The sequence below is a fragment of the Neovison vison genome, chromosome 6 (genome assembly GCF_020171115.1).
Source record: "Neovison vison isolate M4711 chromosome 6, ASM_NN_V1, whole genome shotgun sequence".
Classification (NCBI taxonomy): Eukaryota; Metazoa; Chordata; class Mammalia; order Carnivora; family Mustelidae; genus Neogale; species Neogale vison.
In genome coordinates this window covers 29,129,961-29,151,620 of record NC_058096.1, presented here as the reverse complement: position 1 = coordinate 29,151,620, position 21,660 = coordinate 29,129,961, and the positions used below count along the sequence as shown (strand labels likewise).

General features: G+C 35.1%; 1 protein-coding gene across 1 annotated transcript in view; it reads right to left on the bottom strand.

Moving 5' to 3' along the window:
* The window catches only part of ROBO2 (roundabout guidance receptor 2), a 1,684,719-nt gene that overhangs the window by 1,646,147 nt on the left and 16,912 nt on the right, over window positions 1-21,660 (bottom strand). The window contains exon 2 of the mRNA XM_044251123.1: window positions 14,019-14,140. Within this exon, the coding sequence (XP_044107058.1) occupies window positions 14,019-14,127 (109 nt within the window). The 5' untranslated portion in view covers window positions 14,128-14,140. The remainder of the gene's footprint in view (window positions 1-14,018; window positions 14,141-21,660) is intronic.

Sequence of the window (21,660 nt, the reverse complement as noted above, 5' to 3'; positions counted from 1 at the left end):
CCCTGTGTTATGACAGTATTTGTGAGGCATTACAATTTAGGATTAAGACCTATATTTAGGGCACTGTGTATTTGCTGTGTCAGATCTGAAAATGTAAGACATTAAAGTCCAGTCTTTGTTTGATCTGCTGTCCTCTGAAGTTACCAAAAGGTCAATTTATTGTGCTTCTTTTTTTTTCTTTTTCATATTATCTTACACTTCAGTTTAATGTAAATATTAGCTAAGGTTTTTATTTTACTTTGCTTGAAAAAGCAAAATGCATTTGGACTGGACCCTTACAGTTACTGAAAAAAAAAAAAAGCCACAAAATGTGCTCAAAGAGGTATCAGCAATTATTCACTGGAAAAAAAAAATAGGATTTGGAACTCTTCCCTGCATAAAAATTCAATTGGAAAGTGAAATTATTTCTTTCTACTATATGTGAGTGGTTGCACTGAAAACTTAAAGCTGTTTAAACAAGTAGTTTCCATGTATCAGAAATAAATAGCATACAACTTGTTTTAAAAAGCAGAGTATTTGCTTTCATGGCATTCCACTGCGTTCCAGGGCTCAAACGTAAAGCTAGTTTCAACTGTTAGAGGCACTATTGATTTCTAATATATTACACATTTTAGAAAAAAGCAGAAATCTGATGATATAGCAGGGTCCACCAACTATGCACCCACAAACTAAATTTGGTCCATGGCTTATTTTGATGCCTGACAGTTAAGAATGATTTTCACAATGTTAAAGGGTTCTACGGAGGAAGAGCAAGTCAAGAGAGAGTAAATATGGCCAGAAGAGAGACTAAATATGGCCAGCAAAGCCTAAAATATTTACTGTCTAATCTTTCACAGAAAAAGTTTGTGAATCCTATCAAAAGCCTTGCATATCTTACTAAAAAAGGACTACTCCTTTCCAAATATTTCAGAATGAAAATATACATATTCTTCTTAACTATTGTGTGCCTCCCAATAGGATGTACCACTAACATCCTATATGTTTAGGACACTGTGTGTTCTAAAATAAAATGTTTGAATGTTGAGATGTGGGTATGTGGGGGAAGGGCACTGGACTGCTGCAAGAGGAAGCTGACCTCTAATTGTTTCTTGAATCTATCATTTATTTCTTCCTTTCTTTGTGCAAATATGAATGTCTAGTTTTACAAAGAGAACTACTAATTTAAGGATAGAAATTTAAATCTAGGGGGTAGCTCTGAATTCAGGGACACTACAATTTAAAATTTTGTATCAATTTCGTTAATAATCTTTTTTGTTAAGATTTTATTTTATTTGACAGAGAGAGAGTGCACACATGCCAGCATGTGAGAGAATGAGAGAGAGAGAGGGAGAGAGAGAGAGAGAGAGAGCACGCACAAGCAGGGGGAGAGGCAGAAGGAGAGTGAGCGACTCCCTGCTGAGCTGGGAGCCTTGTAGTAGGACTCCATCCCAGGACCATGACCTGAACCTAAGGCAGACACTTAACCAGCAAGCCACACAGGTGCCCCACAATGTTGTTAATAATCTTTTTGAAGACGTTGGATGATACACACAGATACACACACAGACAGACACACACACACACACACGCCCCTTCATCTATATGGATAAAGCCACTGGCATAGTCCCAGCTGGCACCTAATATACCCTCACTCTGAAACTCTTTCTCAAGGACAAGCCATTTGTTTACAATTTGTTTGCACCTGCTTACAGGTGCTTTAGCATGCAAAAATGATTAAACATGAGAATACACTGCACAGGGCGCCTGGGTGGCTCAGTGGGGTAAGCCGCTGCCTTCAGCTCAGGTCATGATCTCAGGGTCCTGGGATCGAGTCCCGCATCGGGCTCTCTGCTCAGCAGGGAGCCTGCTTCCATCTCTCTCTCTCTCTGCCTGCCTCTCCATCTACTTGTGATCTCTCTCTATCAAATAAATAAATAAAATCTTAAAAAAAAAAAAAGAATACACTGCACAGAAAGTTCAGATCATGAATGAAACTTCAACTTTAATAACAACTATAACAATAACAACAACTATAATTTATAATGAACTGGAAGAGCTTTCAGAAGAGTTAGCTCTGGGATGTGAAGAGAAAACAGAATTCATTTTTTCCAGTGGTTTGTCACAGCATCATCTTCTGGTCCTGTAAACATGTGCTCACATCACAACCTGTGCGTTCAAGACTGACACACAGGGTTAGATGACAAAACCTGTTTCGTTAAGAAAGGGACCACTTCTACCAAGGATACCAAAAACTAAATCTTCATTTCCATTTGTTTGTTTCCATTTGTTTGCTTTTAAGGTGAAGTAATAATTAAGGGTGGAAAAGGAAAACTTTCCATCAGTCACTGTTGAGTGAGCATTTCAATCTATGTCAAAGCGAAAGTCAGCAGGCGTCGAGTCTTTGAAGCGTTACATCAAGTAACATGTCAAATCATTATCCTCAGAGGGACCTCTCAGGAGTTATGGGTAAAAGGTACATACCAAATACATCTAAGACAAATTCACAAACAAAATGGAAGAGAACATCTACTTATTTCCAAGAAAAGTACTTATTTCCAAGAAAATATAATTATTATAAACCAACAAAACCCCAAACAGAAGAATCTCCAAAGTACAAATGGACCAAATAAAGAGAAGCAAGAAGTGGACAGAAATGGAGAGTGGCACACAGGCATTAAGGAAAAAAAGGATCCCAAGATAGTAATATTATTTCAGCAAAAGTAAGTGAACATGCTCATACTGAAAAATATGACTTGAAATCAATTCGGTAAGTCAAGTAAAAGCAAAAATATAATACTTGGCTTTTTTTGTGATAAGTGGTATTTTAAATATAAAAATTGAAAGAGATTATCATTGTGTGGCGCCTGGGTGGCTCAGTCATTAAGTATCTGCCTTCTGCTCAGGTCATGATCCCAGCATCCTGAGATCGACCCCAACATGGGGCTCCTGCTTCTCCCTCTCCCACTTCCCCTGTTTGTGTTCCCTCTCTCAGTGTCTCTCTCTGTCAAATAAATAAATAAAATCTTAAAAAAAAAAAAAAAAGATTATCATTGTGTAAATTATCCCTCATCCCAACCCTCATGGTGAATTATTCCAAACTAAACATTAGTCATTTTAAAAACAACAATAAAGGCTATAAATACTATATGGAAGGAAATATCCTTATAGATGTTGACCTGTTAATCTTCACTGATAAGAGTTAGATTCAAAAGTGATTGTACACAGCTAAAATTATTTATTTTCATAAAATAACTTAGTAGCTAAGCAGTGGAGTGAAAAAAGGGAAATTCAAACTGGAAGACATGTCATTTTCAAAATAGAACCTGTTTAATTACTTGAGTGTAAATGTTGTACATCTCAGAAGAACAGTACGAAGTTTCAGGCCTCATGGAGAGGTCACACACCAATGAGGGTGAGAGATCAGTATGGTAGTTATCAGACAACGTGGGGTGCTACAGGGAAGCTCCAAGCAGGGAAATCTATCCTCCATGTGAAGAATCATGGAAACTGCAGAAGGAAGGACACATTTTAGATGCACTGAATTATGGATTTGCATGGAGCTATGGCAAAACCTCCCGGATGGGCATAAATAATGAAGGTGTAAAAACAAAGTGTCAGAACAGTATTCAGTATCCTTAGAGTCATGATTAGTGTTCTATTCACTAGGGGAGTTAAAAAAAAAAAAAAAAGGAAACTTCTGTCCTTAGTCTGTACTTATTAAACCCAAATCTTTAGGAGTTCAATTCACAAATATGAATTGGAAAACACAAAACAAAAACCATGGAAGTTCCTTATTTTGATCACCTACGTATATTACACAGTGAGAGGATTAATAAATTTCACTGAACATACACCTGGGTCTTGATCCCATTCACTGTTTAAGTCCATTCCACTATGGATTTTGTACAAATTTCCCTTTGCCAAGGTCACCTGGGGTCTTCACTTCACTAATACCAATGACAATGTTAATTCCTCCTCCATATTGGCTTTCTTTCATTCTGGCTGCTCGTAAAGCCAGAGTGATCTTTTTCCGTATCTGTGATTTGCTTCAGAATGCTTTAATGACTTCCTCTTTCTCTAAAGATCACTTTAAACAGACTGAAGTATTTGGCCCTGACCTAAATCTCCAGACAGAGCTAATGTCATCCTCCCACTTGCTTTCTTTGATCAGACTATATTGGACTTCTCGCAGTTCTTCAAACACAGAACACGTCCTATAGTGATTGAATGAATGGTCTGATGATGATATTTTCTTTTTGCCGCGGAAGTTTTCACTGATCATGCTGATAATGAAATCATTGTATTAAAGTCTTACCATCTATTATACCGGGACTTGAATTTTTCACTCTGTGCACTGCAGTCGGCACAATTTTAATTTCCATAATTATGCTCTCTCACATATCAGTACTCTCTCCCCACAGTTCCATCTAGACCAAGGACTAGTGAAATGTTTTGTAAAGAACCAGAGAATAAGCAATGCAGGCTTTGTGGACCAAGAGGAAAACTTGGGCAACTGTCCTTGTCACAAGACAGTCTTTTGTATATTTTATACTTTACACTTAAAAATGTAAAAAAAAAATATTTATAGCTCACATAAAATCAGGTAGCAGAACAGATCTGGTGCATGGGATGTAGTTTATCAATGTCTGACCCAGATACATGACTTTAAACATGATCTACAGCCCTACGATTTTCATACTCAGATCTCTACCGAGTCATCTTCTTGTTGCCTACTTGATATATCCACTTGAATTCTCACAGGCATCTCAATTTAATGTAGGGGAGAAAGTAAAATCAATAATACACGTGTATCTAACTACACCGCTGGCACTTCTAATCTATCCCTTGTCATCACACCTTCCCCATCTAAATAAATGACCATAACCATGTCTCTAAATCTAAACACTTGATGTGATCCTTGATCAGTAAATCCTATCTGGTCTATCTTCCAAACAACTCCTAATTTCAACCAATTTTACAACTTTAGTGCTATAACTTTAGCAACGTTATTGCTATCATCACAATCCCAACCACCATCATTCTTCATCTGAACAGCTGAAATAGTCAACTGCATAATTCCTCTTCCCCCACCACTGTATCCCTCACCAGTAGCACACCCCTCACACTGGAAGTGGAAGGAACTGTGTAAGAGTAAATCTACTCATACCACATCTCTATCTTCAACCTTCCAATTGATTTGTTTTCTATCTAAATATTGACTGCAAAATCCTAACTAATGTGGTCCTTTATAGTCCCTGATCTCGTGTCTTTCCTATTATACCTTTCCTTCATTCCAGCCAAACTGGCCGGCAATCCCCAAAAATATCAAGCTGATTTCTATTTCAGAACCTTTCTATTTGCTATTCTTTCTGACTGGGACACCTGGGATCTTCGAAGGACCTTTATCTTTTCATTCCAATCACAACCGAAACATCAACTCCTCAAAGAAAATTCTCTGACTTCCCCATAGCTGGATCGCTGCCTCTCCACATGCCAGTTATACTCAACTATAGGATCACATTTAATCTTCTTCATAGTAGTATACGTCATAGCCCTTCATAGTATTGATTTCTTTATGTATTTGGGTGCTTTCCTCCTCTGTTTCTTTCTACTACATTATAACTATTTGGGTCTCTGCCTTCATTGCTATATCCCCAGTGTTTGGCATATAGTAGGTACTCTATTCTGATTACCTTGTTGACTACTATGCATATGTGAATCCTTTTGACTAATTTTTGTCACACTATTTCTCTTCTCCCTCTCTATATTTTTCTCCCTTCTTATCTCTCTTCTGACTTTCTACTCATCTTTAAAGTTTGTATCATTCTGCGTCCTGAAAACTTCTCCATTATATTGTGAGAGCTTAATTGCCTCAAAAAAAAAAAAAAAAAAAACCCCACACTATTTTGGAAAAAAATATGTAAGTTGGAATAGAGTGTTGTTTAGTATATGTTGTTTAGTATAAAAAGATACATCCTTACCAGGAAGCCAATTCGACCAAGAAACAAACAAAAGCACTTTTAGTCATTCCTTATTTCCAGATTTGAAGCCAGTAAGTTTTTCTACTTTCAAGCATTCTTGACCATAGAAATGAAAGACATCTACTTATAGCTATTACTTATTATCACTGTCTACATATAGGTTCTAGAACAATTTAATATGGTATCTATTTATGTGATAATAATTCAAAAACAGTTTTATCAACATTTTCCAACAGAACAAATGCCTTCTCTAATTAGCAACTTCAATTAAGTACCTGAATCTAATGAGGAATAAGTTATACATTATGCTAAATTTTCATTAGCTCAATATTCTAGCAAGCTTTTACATTAATTAAAAACAGGATACTGAGTAATGGAAAAGAGAAAGAGATAAAAGCTTGTTTTAATCCATTTAAATTAGAACTTAACATTACTTTAATACACTCATTTGTAGTTAACTGCAAGAGTAATAAAGCAAAATTATTGAGTCCTAAGTAGTGACCATTGTACAATCTGAAAACTCAGATTGAATTACCAAAAAGAAATCTCAAAATCCTTCAGTAGTTTCCCACTTCACTCTAAACAGAAGCCAAAGTCTTTAATATGTCAAGCAAGATTCTACAAGGTCTCCATCCCTTCCTTTCTGTTCTATCAACTCTCAGCTCTTCTACCACGCCCTCCCACCCCACATGGACTTTGCTCCAGCCACCCTAGTTTCTCGGCTATTCCTACAAAACACTAGGCATAATCGTGCTCAAGATTTACACACTGACTGTACCCTAACAAGGAACGTTCTTGCCCCAAGTCTCTGCGTGGCTTAGGCCCTAACTACCTTGGGCCTCCAATTGCCATCTTCTCTGCGAGGTCATTCCAGACTGTCCAATTAAAAACTGTCATCTCAGAATCCTCTGTTCCACATTACAGCATTATTTTTCACCATCAACGTTGGTGAAATATACGTTGCATATATTTGTACTCATTGTCTGTTTTCGGTCTCCCCCCATTAGAATGCAAGCTCTATGATGGCAAGACTGTCAATTTTCTTTACTTTAGCATCCAGAATAGTTCCTGCCTCAAGGTAAAAACTTTATAAACTTTTGTTGAATAGATGGATATATATATAGTTTGGGCCATCAAGGAGCTCAGAAATAAGGAAAAGACACAAATGAACAATTACAGCGCATACTGAGAAATACTGGTAGGGTTGTGTATGGGGACCTTAGAAAACAACATCAAAATATCAATGTGGAATCTGGACAGAGACATAGCACAGGACATCTGAGTTAAGGAACAAAAGGAAGATAGCCAGCTGAAGAAAAAAGAGAAAGGAAGAGCTAACAAAGGAGCATCAGAAGTTACTACAGGAAATATAAGCTAAAAAAAAAATCATCATAAGAACAAAAGCACAATACACATTGCATCCCAACTATTATGTCATACACAATTATGCTTTGATAAAGCTATCATTGATAAATCGATCACCATGTGACATGACCAAATAGAAACCTCAGTGCTTCCTAACTTTTGAAAAAAATCCTTTAGACAATATCTTGATGATTTAGGGAAGAAAGTTGTTGGACGAGGCACGTGTCCCTTAAAGACAAGACCGAGCTTGTGAACACTGTGTACAGTCTTCATAATGGAAAGGTGCCAGATTAATTTTTTTTGAAGTCTCTTGAAATCTAAGTTGGCAACTTAGAAAATCATGTGTAATTCATGAGCTTTTTAAAGGAAACATAATTAAGTGACAGAGAAGTGATTCTCAAGTGTGTCTCTATGCTGATGTATGTACGGCATTACAGGTTGAAGGAGTAGAAAGAAACAAAAAGAATTAAGAGTAAGCAGTAATTTCTGTCAAAGACCAGGACACACAGTCTCAAGCTATTACGGCTTCTTTATTCTAATTTTAATATTTATATTAAATATATACATATATATGCCTGGAGAGAGAGATGAGGTGAACATATCCCATAGAAGATAATGTCTAATAAACTTAGATCTTCTTGAAGTCAAATTCCATAACAAATTCCAAACACGACAAAAATCTCCAAATGAAATTTTAATTCTAAATCAAGTCTCCAGGGGCACCTGGGTGGCTCAGTGGGTTAAAGCCTCTGCCTTCGGCTCGGGTCGTGATCCCAGGGTCCTGGGATCAAGCCCCGTGTCGGGCTCTCTGCCAGCGGGGAGCCTGCTTCCACCTCTCTCTCTGCCTGCCTCTCTGCCTACTTGTGATCTCTGTCTGTCAAATAAATAAATGAAATATTTAAAAATATATATATAAATAATAAATAAATAAATAATTTAAAAAATTAAAAAATGAACCAAGTCTCCAAATAGTCTCCAAATACGTAAAAACTGAACATTAAAGCTCAATAAAAAAAAAAGATGCAAAGATCACTAGGAAGAGTGTTTAAGATATTTTTTCCTAAATAAATTAAATTTTTAGAGGATAGGAGAACTTTCATTAAAAAGAGTTTTTCCTTAAAAAACAAATTAAATAAAATAAATGGGAAATAAAACACACATTTTATTATGTTGCATGGTAAGAATACTTTAAAATATTGTGAACAAATGCCACTCAAAGGGTAGACGATACTATATAATTTCAGTAGAAAGTACTGCATAAAAACAGAATATTCTACAACTAGCCTTTTTTTTGTATGGCAATGACTTTAATGATCAAGAAGACAGCTTAAATCACTGAAACAGAATACAGTGATTTCATTTTAAACCATCTAATGTCTAAGTTGTAAAGAGAAATCCCTTTCTGCGGAGCATTCCAGAGCAAGTCTTTACAATTAGATATTTATGACATCACCTCCCTTATGTTATGGACTTCCATGCAGATTGCATAAAAGAACATGCACTGACTTCTTTTAAGAATATAACCTTCAGATGTCTGGAAAGAATTTGAAATGTGTGTATTCTCAAAAATCCAAATTCTGAGGATAAGATCTTAATAAATGTTAATCTCTTTAAAGTGAATTTACCATATTCTTAAACCACTATGTTCCCTGTTTACCATAAAATGCGAATTTTTTAAGCTATGGAAATGGCATATTGCATATAATGTCCAAGAATGGCTAGCTTTTTGCTGCTTCTGTTAGTTTAAAAAGCTCTTAGGAATTATTGTTAGAACTTAAATGCTGTTGGGGTGGATATTTATGGGATTTTTAAGTATTGGATATTTGCATTTATATATTAAGAAGGTTAAATCAAACACTAAAACTGAACATAAATAATTTTGCTACAGACCAACTTACACACATATACATCATTGACTAACACAAAGGAAAATTCTTTACATTTAATAAGGAATGCCAGAAACATTAAGACTTCTGTTAGATAGTAGAGTTCAATTTCACCACTACTTAGCTTAATGATATTTTAAGGTCAGGTCTCCTGGGATACACAAATAATCATCATTCAGTATTGACTGCCAAACGTTTGAGCTCACCTCTCTTAAGACAATATTCAGTTATAAGATGAAAACAATTTACCCAAGTAACCTGGAAAAACATAAACTCTGGGTGGAATTAAGGTCCTTTGAGACTATTATTTCTCACTAGTAAATGATTCTAAGATATTAAAATTCATAGGTCATATGATCTGAGAAATTCTTATTGAAAAGCTGTAGCTATAAACCTTCACTCAAAGTTGTATACTATCTTCACTTACTGACAGAATTACATAATCACTCAAGATTCCTGAATAAAACAAAAAATGACAGGGACAAAAATAAAACTTTGGGCTACGCTGAGAAAAGATTTCAAAGGAGAAAGGGAAGGAAAAAGATAAGAGAATTCTTCATTCATCCTTCTATCCAGTCATCTACCCACCCACCCTTTAAAAGTTTTTTTTTTTTCCCCTATGTCTCTAGAAGGAAAAAAAAAAAAAAGATATGTGACAAACACAAAATACAGGTGACTGGCTTAGTATAATTAATATGATTCCAAGGTAATACAGTTTAACAACTTGCAAAATAGGACAATCAAATGATTAACTTTTCAAAATTTTGTCCCTTCACTAAAACATTATTTTATAAGGTAAATCATAAAACTTAGAAATTGTAACTGCTGAATATTATCAAATTTTATTATTTGAATGCTTAATACCTAACCCTAATTCTGGTCATGAAAACAAACATAACTTGATTTGTCCTCAAAATTTAAGTTTGCTACATGATCTCAACTGGTTTCTTTCAAATTTCATATTTCTTATATCTAGCATCAGGGTTGGGAATTTCAGCATGTGAATAATCATGGGACCCAAACTGATTAAAATTCTTTGTGTATTCATGATAACATGTGAAAAATATTACTATTTTTACAACCTTTATTAGTCACAAAAATCAGGAAAATAGCACTAAGTCAGAAACTATGACAAACTTATTTCTGGAAATAGGCTGACATACACATTCCATTCTTCTTGTTATTATCCTTACTAAGTACCAGAAAGAATAGCACTCTTTTATGAAAACCATTAAGATAGGAATATAGTTTTAAGAACTGCCAAACAATATTTCTGAGTGATTTGTTTTTTAAAGTCAAAATAGCATCTTTACTTTTAACAAGCGTTCACCTTGATCGCAAACTGCCTCATTCTGCCTTTATAGTCATTCACATGCATCTCAGTGACTGATTTTTTTCTTAATTTTTTTATTTAAATTACACCTTTACCTTAATAAACATCTCATATTATTACCTGAATATACTGTTGTAGAAAGAAAGAAATGGGGTTGCTGAGTTTGCAAGTAATTTTTCAGTTCTAAACATCATAACTACTGCAGGCACCTCCCAGAATCCTGTAAATCATTTGGTCTCTCGGATGCCTTCCTACAGTCCCTCTTGCCAATCAGCATTCCCATGGCTACAACTGTTGTGTTACAAATTACAACTAGACATATTAGATGTCAGTTCAGTTTTCTCTAGACTATCCCTAAAGTCAATGTATCGTATTTGGAAATGTGTGTATTTACAACTATCTGTGACAGTTCTTTTCTTTTTATATAAATAAATATTTTATTTTAAAATAGTTTTAGATTTACAGAAAACTCATAAAGATAATAGAGAAAGCTGCCACATACCCCACACCCAATTCTTCTATTAACATCTGTAACAGTTCTTTTAAAGACAAAATAAATCTGAACAACTTTGTAACTTATTTAATTTTCATAATAAACATTTTGTTTTTAAAAAATCACATATCTTCTATTTTATCTTAAGGATTGGCTTTATTAAAAAAAAAAAAAAGACTGGCTTTATTGTCATTTACTTGGTAGTTTCTAATGTGCAAACCACCTAAGCAGCATAGAAATGGGCAGTGTCCAAGTCAGGGAATGCTCTAAGTATATATATCTCTTGTTCCTTAAGTAAGAAGTCAGTGAAACAGACTACCCAAGCAGATGCTTTTCTTGAGTGATATAAAATATTGACAAGGGGCATCTACCTGTCCATCCACTGTCCATTCCTTTCTTCTTATTTGACCATGATGCCCTTGAGAGATCATCATCCAACATTCTTACTTAGAAATCAAGATGCAATTCCTGTAACATGTTTGCGGTAAGTGGTGGTTGCACACAGCTGAATTAATACTGAGTGTAATGCTTTATGTACATTCTAGAATATGTAGATTCTTGCCTCTTGTTTCCACAACTTGATTATTTTTTCTAACATGATTTTTATGGGAAAGAATATCCAGATTTCCCAATGACTTACAAATAATCAGCATATAATCTACTGATAAATACGGAGAGCTTATATTAAAAAATACAACTTAGCTTTGTTATCATCCCTAAGGAATTTAACTTTAGGTAAAAACAATTTTACTATATTTTACATGCATATTTGCTGTAAGAGTCATACTTAACTGATACATAATCACAACTCTGGACTTTGGAAATCCCAATAATCAAAGTTTAAGACAAAGCTATAAATAATATAGAGAAAACTCCATTTATATATATATCAATGTGTTATTTTCTTACAAATAGTAATGTACCATGAAATTTTTATTTAAAAAGAGAGGCAGTAATATAAAGTTTTCATTTGAAAATTTTTATCTTTAAGTTCTGCTTAACTGAATGTCCAAAGGTGAAAAAATTAATATTTAATGAGGCTTACTGATTTAGATGATAATATGCTGTTTAGGTTGTATTTGAAATTATTAGATTTGCTTAGCATGCCTATGAAACCTGCTTCATTCAATCTAGCTACCTAAAGGAAGCAAAAATTCCCTTAATCATAAAATTAAAATCATTCCATTATGCCATCTATTAAACTGTTTTTTCCCTTTAATCACTGTCTATTTTAATTTATTCTTTTAAAAAGAAACTAAATTACTTAAGTTGCATTTACCATCACAGGCTTCACTATAGCTAAGCATGGAATTGATTTCACAGAATGTTCTTTACAAATGTTGGTCACTATCAAAGAAGAGAATATCCAAGCAATCAATATTGAAGAAAGAATAAAGAGCTTGGACAAATAAAAGAGATGATATTTATTTCTCCTCTAACATTTTAAATATCCAATAAACTATTATCCATTAAGAAAAGCCATAATCCCTGGAAATGATGGCCTCAGAAAGGGTTCTGGCAATCTTGTGTAATACTAAATGTACTGTTGGATCACTATTGCAGAAAAACAGTTGTCCTGCTGCATTTTAGTGATCTGACCCATTGCCAGAGGAATAAACAACTCCTTTAGCCAACAGAAATGTGATGTAGCTGCTGCCTACAGATTCTTGTTTTAGATCTTTGGTAAAAAAAAAAAAAAATACTATGTGTATTAAATATAATTTCCTTCCATTATTTTTATCAAAAAAGAAAAATGAAATGAGAATACAACTAAGTGCTAATATAAATTCTTAATGGCAGGAAAGAAAAACTTTAAAATCAAAGCCTATTTCATCATTATAATCTGTTATGTGCATATATATACCTATTATCACACAAAGATACATGCATTTTTGTTTTTGAAAAACACCATCCTATTTCACTTCAAAAATTCATTAAATAAAATTATGTACAGTGAGCAAACAATGCTCATCTTGAACTATCTTTTCGAAAGAGTTACTAAACTTACTTTAATATACACAATATTTATTGTATATTTTGGAAACCAAAAGACTAGCAAAAGCTCAACAACTCTATCACAATTACATAACATAACACCTCTATACACTCTCAATTTCATCTAGAGTAATGTACCTGCCCATACAGCCTTCCTGTTCATAGTTTTCAAGTCTTGAAAAAGCAGAAACAATATCAAAATGGATTTTCCTCCATGAAAAAAAAAAAAAAAAAGGCCATGGGGCTCAGCATTTTTTTCACATAAAACATTAAATAGCAATTTGTATCCGAAAAGGCAACACACCTCCAAAAATACTACAACAGTTTTCACAAAACACATTTCATTGATACTAGCTTTGGCATAAACCACTCCACACAGCTACTGATCAAATCAGTACACTGAAAACCCTTATTACAAAATCTATCGTCCTTTCCTACTCTGCAAATGAGACTTCAAGACACCACAATCTTGCAACTCGGGTCTACCATTAATTTCCTCCAAAACACACTTGGCAGAGTGATGAGAAATGTCAAATTTTTCACTTAATTTCTAAAGAATATCACACCCTTTAGAGAATATATTCTTGAAATTTAAAAAGTTAAAAACCACTCAAGGAACAAAACAGGGATCCAAAAGCTTCTCTTCAAAAATATAAAACCTTAAAGTAATATGTTCTTGTAAAATTACACACACACATACAAACATATCTGTATCTCTAGCACCTACTACAACAGAGTGAAGCCAATTTTGGAGCAGTGACTTCAAATGTGATACACCAACTCACACCTAATTCTAGCTCAACTTAACTAACTTGGAAGTATAATCCACTTTAACAAAAAAACCTTGGAGAAGGACTGAAACAAATAGCTTAAAACATCAAACTAAAGATTCACATTAAAAAAAATAAAAATAAAGATCCACATAACTTCAAAGTAAAGTGAAACTCATATCCAGCTCTCAAATATTAAAACATGCGTGCACCTACCTTGGACTTGTCCATTCCCTTGCTGACCCCAGAGGATCACAGTCATCATTAGCAGTTCTGGAGTCCATGTCCACATTCTTCTAGTAACACTTCCTTGTCTTCTAGCCATTGCATTTTAAACTCTACATAATCAGTGGGGTAGACAAGAAGTATAGTAAATTAAACCTTATGTGTTACCACTCAAATCCCATATCTAATGTGCAATGTGTATTTAAAAATAATCCTGTGTACAAGGAGATACATTTGAAAATCATGTTTCTCTTTGGAATTCTCACAATAATGATTGATATGAAAACTCATTCATCTTTAACCTCATATTCTAACCATTCATTTGAATGATATTTTTCAATAGCAGTCTGCAAAGTAGTTTTGGTATTTTGGTAATCAGTAAGGCAAAATCAGTCAGGAAATCAGACTGGAAATTAGTCAGGCAAAAAAATTATATATGGCCACTAGTTATAACTTGTTGAGGTAAACTGATACACATCATCTCTATGCATACATACATAAATGAATTTGCAACATATTTATGTAAACTTTAAGTATCTCATAAAGTCATTTTGAATTTAATAGCATTCTAGTTATACTGGTAACTTTAACTACATAGATTTATCATGTACACAAAACTAAACTTGAATACTTAAAATTGAGAATTTATAGAAAGCACTAAACATTTGCAATTCCTATATCAGATATATGTATATAAACCATAGGCACAATCATACAGAGATAAAATATGATTATCTCACATATAATAAAATATACTTGAATGGTTGTTTTAATACTGTTATTAATAATGCAACATTAAAATGCTTACCTGCCTACCAAACATATGTTATTTATTATAACTGAATGATAAACAGTAACTAAAATGAAAAAACTTAAGCCACATGTACAAACATGGATAAATGTCAAAATTTGAAAGTTGAGCAAAAATAGCAAGTTGCAGAATGATAGGTTCAATACTATAATTATATATACATATATATATTTTAAGATTTTTATTAATTTGACAGACAGAGATCACAAGTAGGCAGAGCAGCAGGCAGAGAGAGGAAGGGAAGAAGGCTCCCCACTGAGCAGAAAGCCCAATGCAGGACACGATCCCAGGACCCTGGGATTATGACCTGAGCCAAAGGCAGAGGTTTTAACCCACTGACCATCCAGGCACCCCAATAATATATATTTTATATGAAGAAGTTTATTTTTGTATATGCACAAATATGTACTTCAACATAATGCTGCATAAGAATGATAAACACCTCCATCGCCCAAATTAGGAAATTACAAGATCACAATTTAAATAGTTATCAAGAGGGGCGCTCAGTCGATTGAGCATCCAACTTGATCTCAACTTGGGTCATGATCTCAGCGTCCGGGGATCAAGCCCCGCCACGATGGGCTCCCTGCTCAGTGGGGAGTCTGCTTGGAATTCTCTCATCCTCTTCCTCCGCCCACCACAATATAAATAAATAAATATATAAGTATATAAATAAAGTTACCAAAAGGAAATCTCACTCAAAGATTACCCCAAATCCCAATTTTCCCACAACTGACAAAATATGGAGCTAAGGAAAGTAAATTTAATGATTTCCAGAATAAGCCCTATATTCAAAATGCTCCATAATCATAATTCTAGCAAACCTGGAAAGGAATCTAGGCATCCAGAACCTTTCCTTCTCCCTTTTTCCCACATTAAGAAAGAAGAAGACTTAACCACTCATTAAGTACTCACTCGCCTAGGCACCCCCAACCCATCCTGCTCATTTTAAATGAGCAAACAGTCCAAGAATGTTGCAATGACATCCCCAAGCTCAAGTGTACTAATACAATGATGTGGAAGATGAAAGTATTAGCACTAATATTTCTTTAAAAATTTTAAAATTCCACATTATTTTACCCTGCTAAATACCGTGTATTTCTTGTCACATTCAGTTCATACAGAAACTTTATGACCAAAGCAATTTAAAAATCACCATTTTATAGCTAAGAAAACAGAGGATTAGGAAAAAACCATACCATTCTCTAGCCATATGATTTGTAGCCACCATTGTGATTTGAGACAAAACAGAGTGACATCAAGAGCCTATGCTCTGAGCAATGGATTATTAAGCAGAAAAGTAGCCCTAGATATAACTACAGTCCAGCAATCATTCCAAAAAGTATACTAAGAAGGAAAAAGATCTCCTCATATTGAACCTCATATATTCATTCGTTCCAAGTAAATATATTCAAATTGAAAATCATTGAAACCATTCAAATCAACTGAATGGTTACAGTTAATCTCTAAAAGAATCAACCCTTTCCAGAGGAATAGGGGATGTCCAGGACAAATGTCACCCCGTGCCAATACACATTAACATTACTAATAATTTTACACTGAAGAAAATAATGAGTAATATTTTAAAAGAGCAAAGGAGCTCTTGGGTGGCTCAACTGGTTAAGCACCTGCCTTTGGCTCAGGTCATGATCCCAGAGTGCCCCAGACTGAGCCCTGTATCAGGCTCCCTGCTCATCAGAGAGCCTGCCTCTCCCTCTGTCCCTCACCCTGCTCATGCTCTTGCTCTCTCTTAAATAAATGAATAAATAAATATATCTTAAAAAAAAAAAAAAGAGCAAAGGTGATGCCTGGTTATTTGTTTAGGGAGCAAATTGTTGCCAAAGGCCAAACCTAGTGCAGTGTGTATGTGCTTGAGGGATACATGTACACATTCTTTTAACCACTAATTTGCAGATCTTTGTCCCCTTCTAATCACTGCATAACCATTTTTTTCAAGTTTTTATTTATTTGAGAGAGACACTGTGAGTGAGAGAGAGTGGCAGCAGAAGGAGAGGGAGAAGCAGGCTCCTTGAGGAACAGAGAGCCCAATTCTGAGCCAAAGGCAAATGCTTAACTGATTGAGCCACCCAGGCATCCCACTGCCTAACCATTTTTAATCTGGTACCAGCAGTGTCAAAATTCAGATTTAAATCACCCTTCAGTGGATTGCTTTGGCAAATTTATTCTTATTTAATATTTCCTGAACTTCTGCTAGTCCACACACAGCTCTCAATTTAAATGGTGCCTTTTTAAAAATATACATTCTATACAGAATTGAGGCAGTATCTGAAAAATCTAAAAACACTCTTCAGAAAGGATTAGCATATAAAACACCAGTTCCACTATATATTTAAGTAAAACTTTAAAGAGCAGATGGCTTTCAAATTATTATAATAAAAAAATTAAACCCTCCTGAGTTGATGTTTATGGAAAACTAATATTTTATAAATGCCAAGTTACTATCACGTGTTATCTATATGCTGTTCCTGCCATTCTATAAATACAAAAATCTTAACTTTTATTAGATTTTTATATAAGGTACACACAGAATGTAAAACCAATGTTTTTCCATTTTTATGAAAGAAAAACAAAATAACTTTTAAAAAAGTATGCCAGATGAACCAGAAAATAAGGTAATATTATCATAAAGACATGCTATAGAATTCTCAAATCTTTTTTTTTAAATATTTTATTTATTTACTTGACAGAGAGACACAGCAAGAGAGGGAACACAAGTAGGGGAGAGGGAGAAGCAGGTTCCCCACTGAGCAGAGAGCCTGATGTGGGGTTCGATCCCAGAACCCTGGGATCGTGACCTGAGCCCAAGGCAGAGACTTTACGACTGAGCCACCCAGGCTCCCCTAAATCTTTTTTTTTTTATAACACTCTTTTCATGCATTTGACTATATAAAGTAGATGAAGAATATTGGCTTTAAATACTTTTATTTGTTAATTGTTACTCTTTAAAGATTGGAGTAAGTCCTAAAAGTTGAATCCATTGTGCTTTTCTGTCATAAAATAGATTTGATATTCCCTAAGCCGAGAAGACCTGAAGACGTCAGATTAGTAATGACTATGTAAAACACCTTGACTCAATAGTGTTCATCTGACTATCTTCATGTTGCAGGTCACCAAAGAAAGAAAATAGATGTTTAGAATGTATTGCATGTTATTTCTTGTTATACATAATAGCAAAATTAGTTGGGTTGTGCAAGGATTTTGGAGCAAACAGCACTATGAGATGGTGTCATAGAGTACTGAGGTTCCGAGTATATTTACAGGACGCTGATCTCTCAGATGATTCCCATAGTGATACCATCTGATCTGAGGGAAGCATCACACCTATAGGTCCCAACTAGGGAGGGAAGTCCTGAATTAAGGATCCTAGCTATAGAACCCCTACAATCAACACAAGTGGAAGTTTCTATTACAGACCATCCCTGCATTATCTTGGCAACTTCTAAAATCTTCTCCCCTCTCCCAGTAGTTGAATTTCTAATCTGGATCTTCTAGATGTTCTCTTCCACCCCAGTAGTAGACCTGACCAGCCATCCTAGATTGTATGCATATATGAAATCGGTTCTTAAGTGTAATCTACTTCTGAATCCAGATAAGTAATGCCCCCAGACTTGTCATTCCATTGTCATCCATAGGCAGTAGCTCTGGTTGGCTTTTACAGCGGCTTCTTTAAAAAAGAAAAAGAAAATTCTTCTCTGGAAGTTTCCTTGCAAGACTCTCTCTTGGCAATGGTTCTCTTTGAAGAAGTGCTTCTCAAGTGAGAGAGTTGGGCAGTGCCAACAAGCCTCCAGGTTGATGCTCCTTCTGCTTAACTTCTCCATTAAAAAGCAACCTCTTGGATCACCCTTTTAAAAACTAGAGACCAAAGAATCAAATGGGATCAGGAAGTGACCATAGCTCACAGGTCATAAATTCCTCTTCTCAGCATATTATAGGAACACAATCTAAGCCAGAAAAACATAGAGCCCATTACAGCTCTCGAGTTCCAGTTATTAACATTGATTTTTTTCAATGGGAAATTTTCATTAGACGCCATCACATGACTTACATTCAGTAATAACTTAGATTAAGATATATATTGGAGCCTCACTTTAACATTGTCCTTGGACCAGGTGCCAGAGTCATTTTTAAAAGGGTCCTTATTGACAATAGTAAATTCTAGTAGGTAGGACCTCAGTTCAAAATATATCTGGTATGCAATAGCGACGGCAAAGTCCTATTTATTCCAAATTAATATTGCAATATGAGTAAATTTAAGTGTAGATATAATACATGAATACATCTATATTTATTTATTCTATTTTTCAACAGGATAAACCCTGGAAGCTGAAAATACTACTCAAGGCCACCATTTTTTTTTTCAGATTTTTATTTATTTAATTGACAGAGAGAGAGAGAGAGAGACCATGAGAGAGGGAACACAAGCAGGGGGAGTGGGAGAGGGAGAAGCAGGCTTCCCATTGAGCAGGGAGTCCAATGCTGAGGACCCTGGGATCATGACCCATGACCCGAGGTGAAGGAAGCTGCTTAACGACTGAGCTACCCAGGAGCCCCTCTAGGCCACCATTCTTTAGAATAAAATGCCTAGGCAGTGATAAGAAAATTAGATGCTGACCCTGTTTGACATCTTTGATGAATTAATTAATCTCTTTAAGATTCAGTCTCTACATATGTGACAAATGGGAAAAAAAAAACCTCTAAAATTCCTGTAAGTTATAAAGTATTAAAATTATACTATGTCATTAGTTCAAGGGAGACTGATAAATCATTTGCCAGTGGCATTTTAAAAAACCAGGCATCTTAAAATGTAACATAACATGGAATTCTGTCCTAAAGAGTGGTCCACAAATGTTGTGCCTCAGAATAAACTAGAAACCTGGCAAAACGTACAGTCCTACATAGCACTGTGGACACATTAAATCAGTACCTCTGGAGATGAAGCCTTGGAGCATACATTGTAAAAAAATCCTCCGAATGGTTAGCTTTTAGTCATAAAGTTAGGAATTGCTGGTTTATACCATCACACTTAAAAATTACATATAAATAGATTTACTAGGAATCCAGTCTTTCTAATCGTAATGATAGAAAGCTTTATATTCAGACTGACTTCTCAGAAAAATGCAACATTAAATAGTGACTAATCATTTATGTCTAATTTTAAATAAATATGACTAAGGGACCTAAAACAAGTTTAGCAGTAATCTCTCTATTGTTTGGGATCCCAAAGGAACCACACAGGCCTAAAATCTCCCCAGAGAGGTTGAGTGATTTATCTTCCTAAACACTGTGGAATTACTGAAGTAGCATATGACCATTGTTGCATATCCTGACATCGTCTCAAGCAGACTTAAAGATAAAACATCTCCAGACTTGGGGCACCTGGGTGGCTCAGTGGATTAAAAGCCTCTGCCTTCAGCTCAGGTCATGATCTCAGGGTCCTGGGATCGAGCCCTGCATCAGGCTCTTTGCTCAGCAGGGAGCCTGCTTCCCCCTCTCTCTCTGCTTGCCTCTCTGCCTCCTTGTGATCTCTCTCTCTCTCTGTCAAATAAATAAATAAAATCTTTAAAAAAAAAAAAAAATCTCCAGACTAGAATCCCTGAACTTGTTAAGGTAGGACAAGGAGATTTTGAGGTTTGGAAAGAACAGGAAGTAATAGTTCCATGGACACCAATACATCCACAGACACCCACGTTGGGGGCATAGATATTTAAAATTGTTAGATCTTCTTGTTGGACAGACCCTTTGAGTATGATATAGTGTCCTTCCTCATCTCTTATTATAGTCTTTGGCTTAAAATCTAATTGATCTGATATAAGGATTGCCACTCCTGCTTTTTTCTGATGTCCATTAGCATGGTAAATTCTTTTCCACCCCCTCACAGACACCACCGGATCTACTGGTCTTAAACTGATTAATTCACCCAACACATATGTGTCCAATATTATACTAGTTACTGAACTACACTGATGAACAAGAAAGCCAGGGTCCCTGCACTCTTAAGTGCTTGAATTCTACAGAGAAATTCAGGTGCAAAAACCTAATTAAACAAAGAAAGAAAACCATTACAAAATATGTTCATATGCAAGATCGAACAAAGAACTGGATGAAGAGAGTGGGGGTGTAGGGGGGCAACTGACAAAGTAGACTTTAACCACTTCTTTCAGGTGATATTTAAGCTTAGATCTGAAAACAATAAGAGCTAGCTTTGCTTATAATGGGAAGAGTCTCTTAGGAAATGAAACCAGAATTTTCAAGGGCCCTGATATCAGGATGATCTTGGCATGTAGAAGTAATTAAAAGTTATGAATCTCACTGGACTGCATGAAGAAAAGACTGATGTGATGTGACTAAAAGATAAGAAGATGTGGTATTACACAGAGTTATGTGGGTAATGGCACAGAATGTGGGTTTCAAGTCCAAGTACGTGAAAAAGTAGGAAGAGAGATGAACTGATAAACATCTTAAGATATAACTTTGGTTTCTATGTAGCTAATAGAGTATAGGGAGTCAAGAATAAAATTAGGTAGACTAATGATGAGACAGGATAACAAAGTGGGTAGGAAAAGATCTGAATCTGGCTAGCTTGAACATTAGAAATAGAAATCAGTGGGAAAATTCCACATATATTTGGAAACAATATTTTTTTAAATGAATGCTGGATTGGGTATTTCAGAACATAGAAGGAAAACACAAAAAAGACCCTTATGTTTCTGGCTTATTAACCTGAATGGTTAGCAGTGCCATTTTCTAGGACATGTTTTCTCTGAAGTATCTATATGCTGCTGTCAAGTGAGGCATGGACTT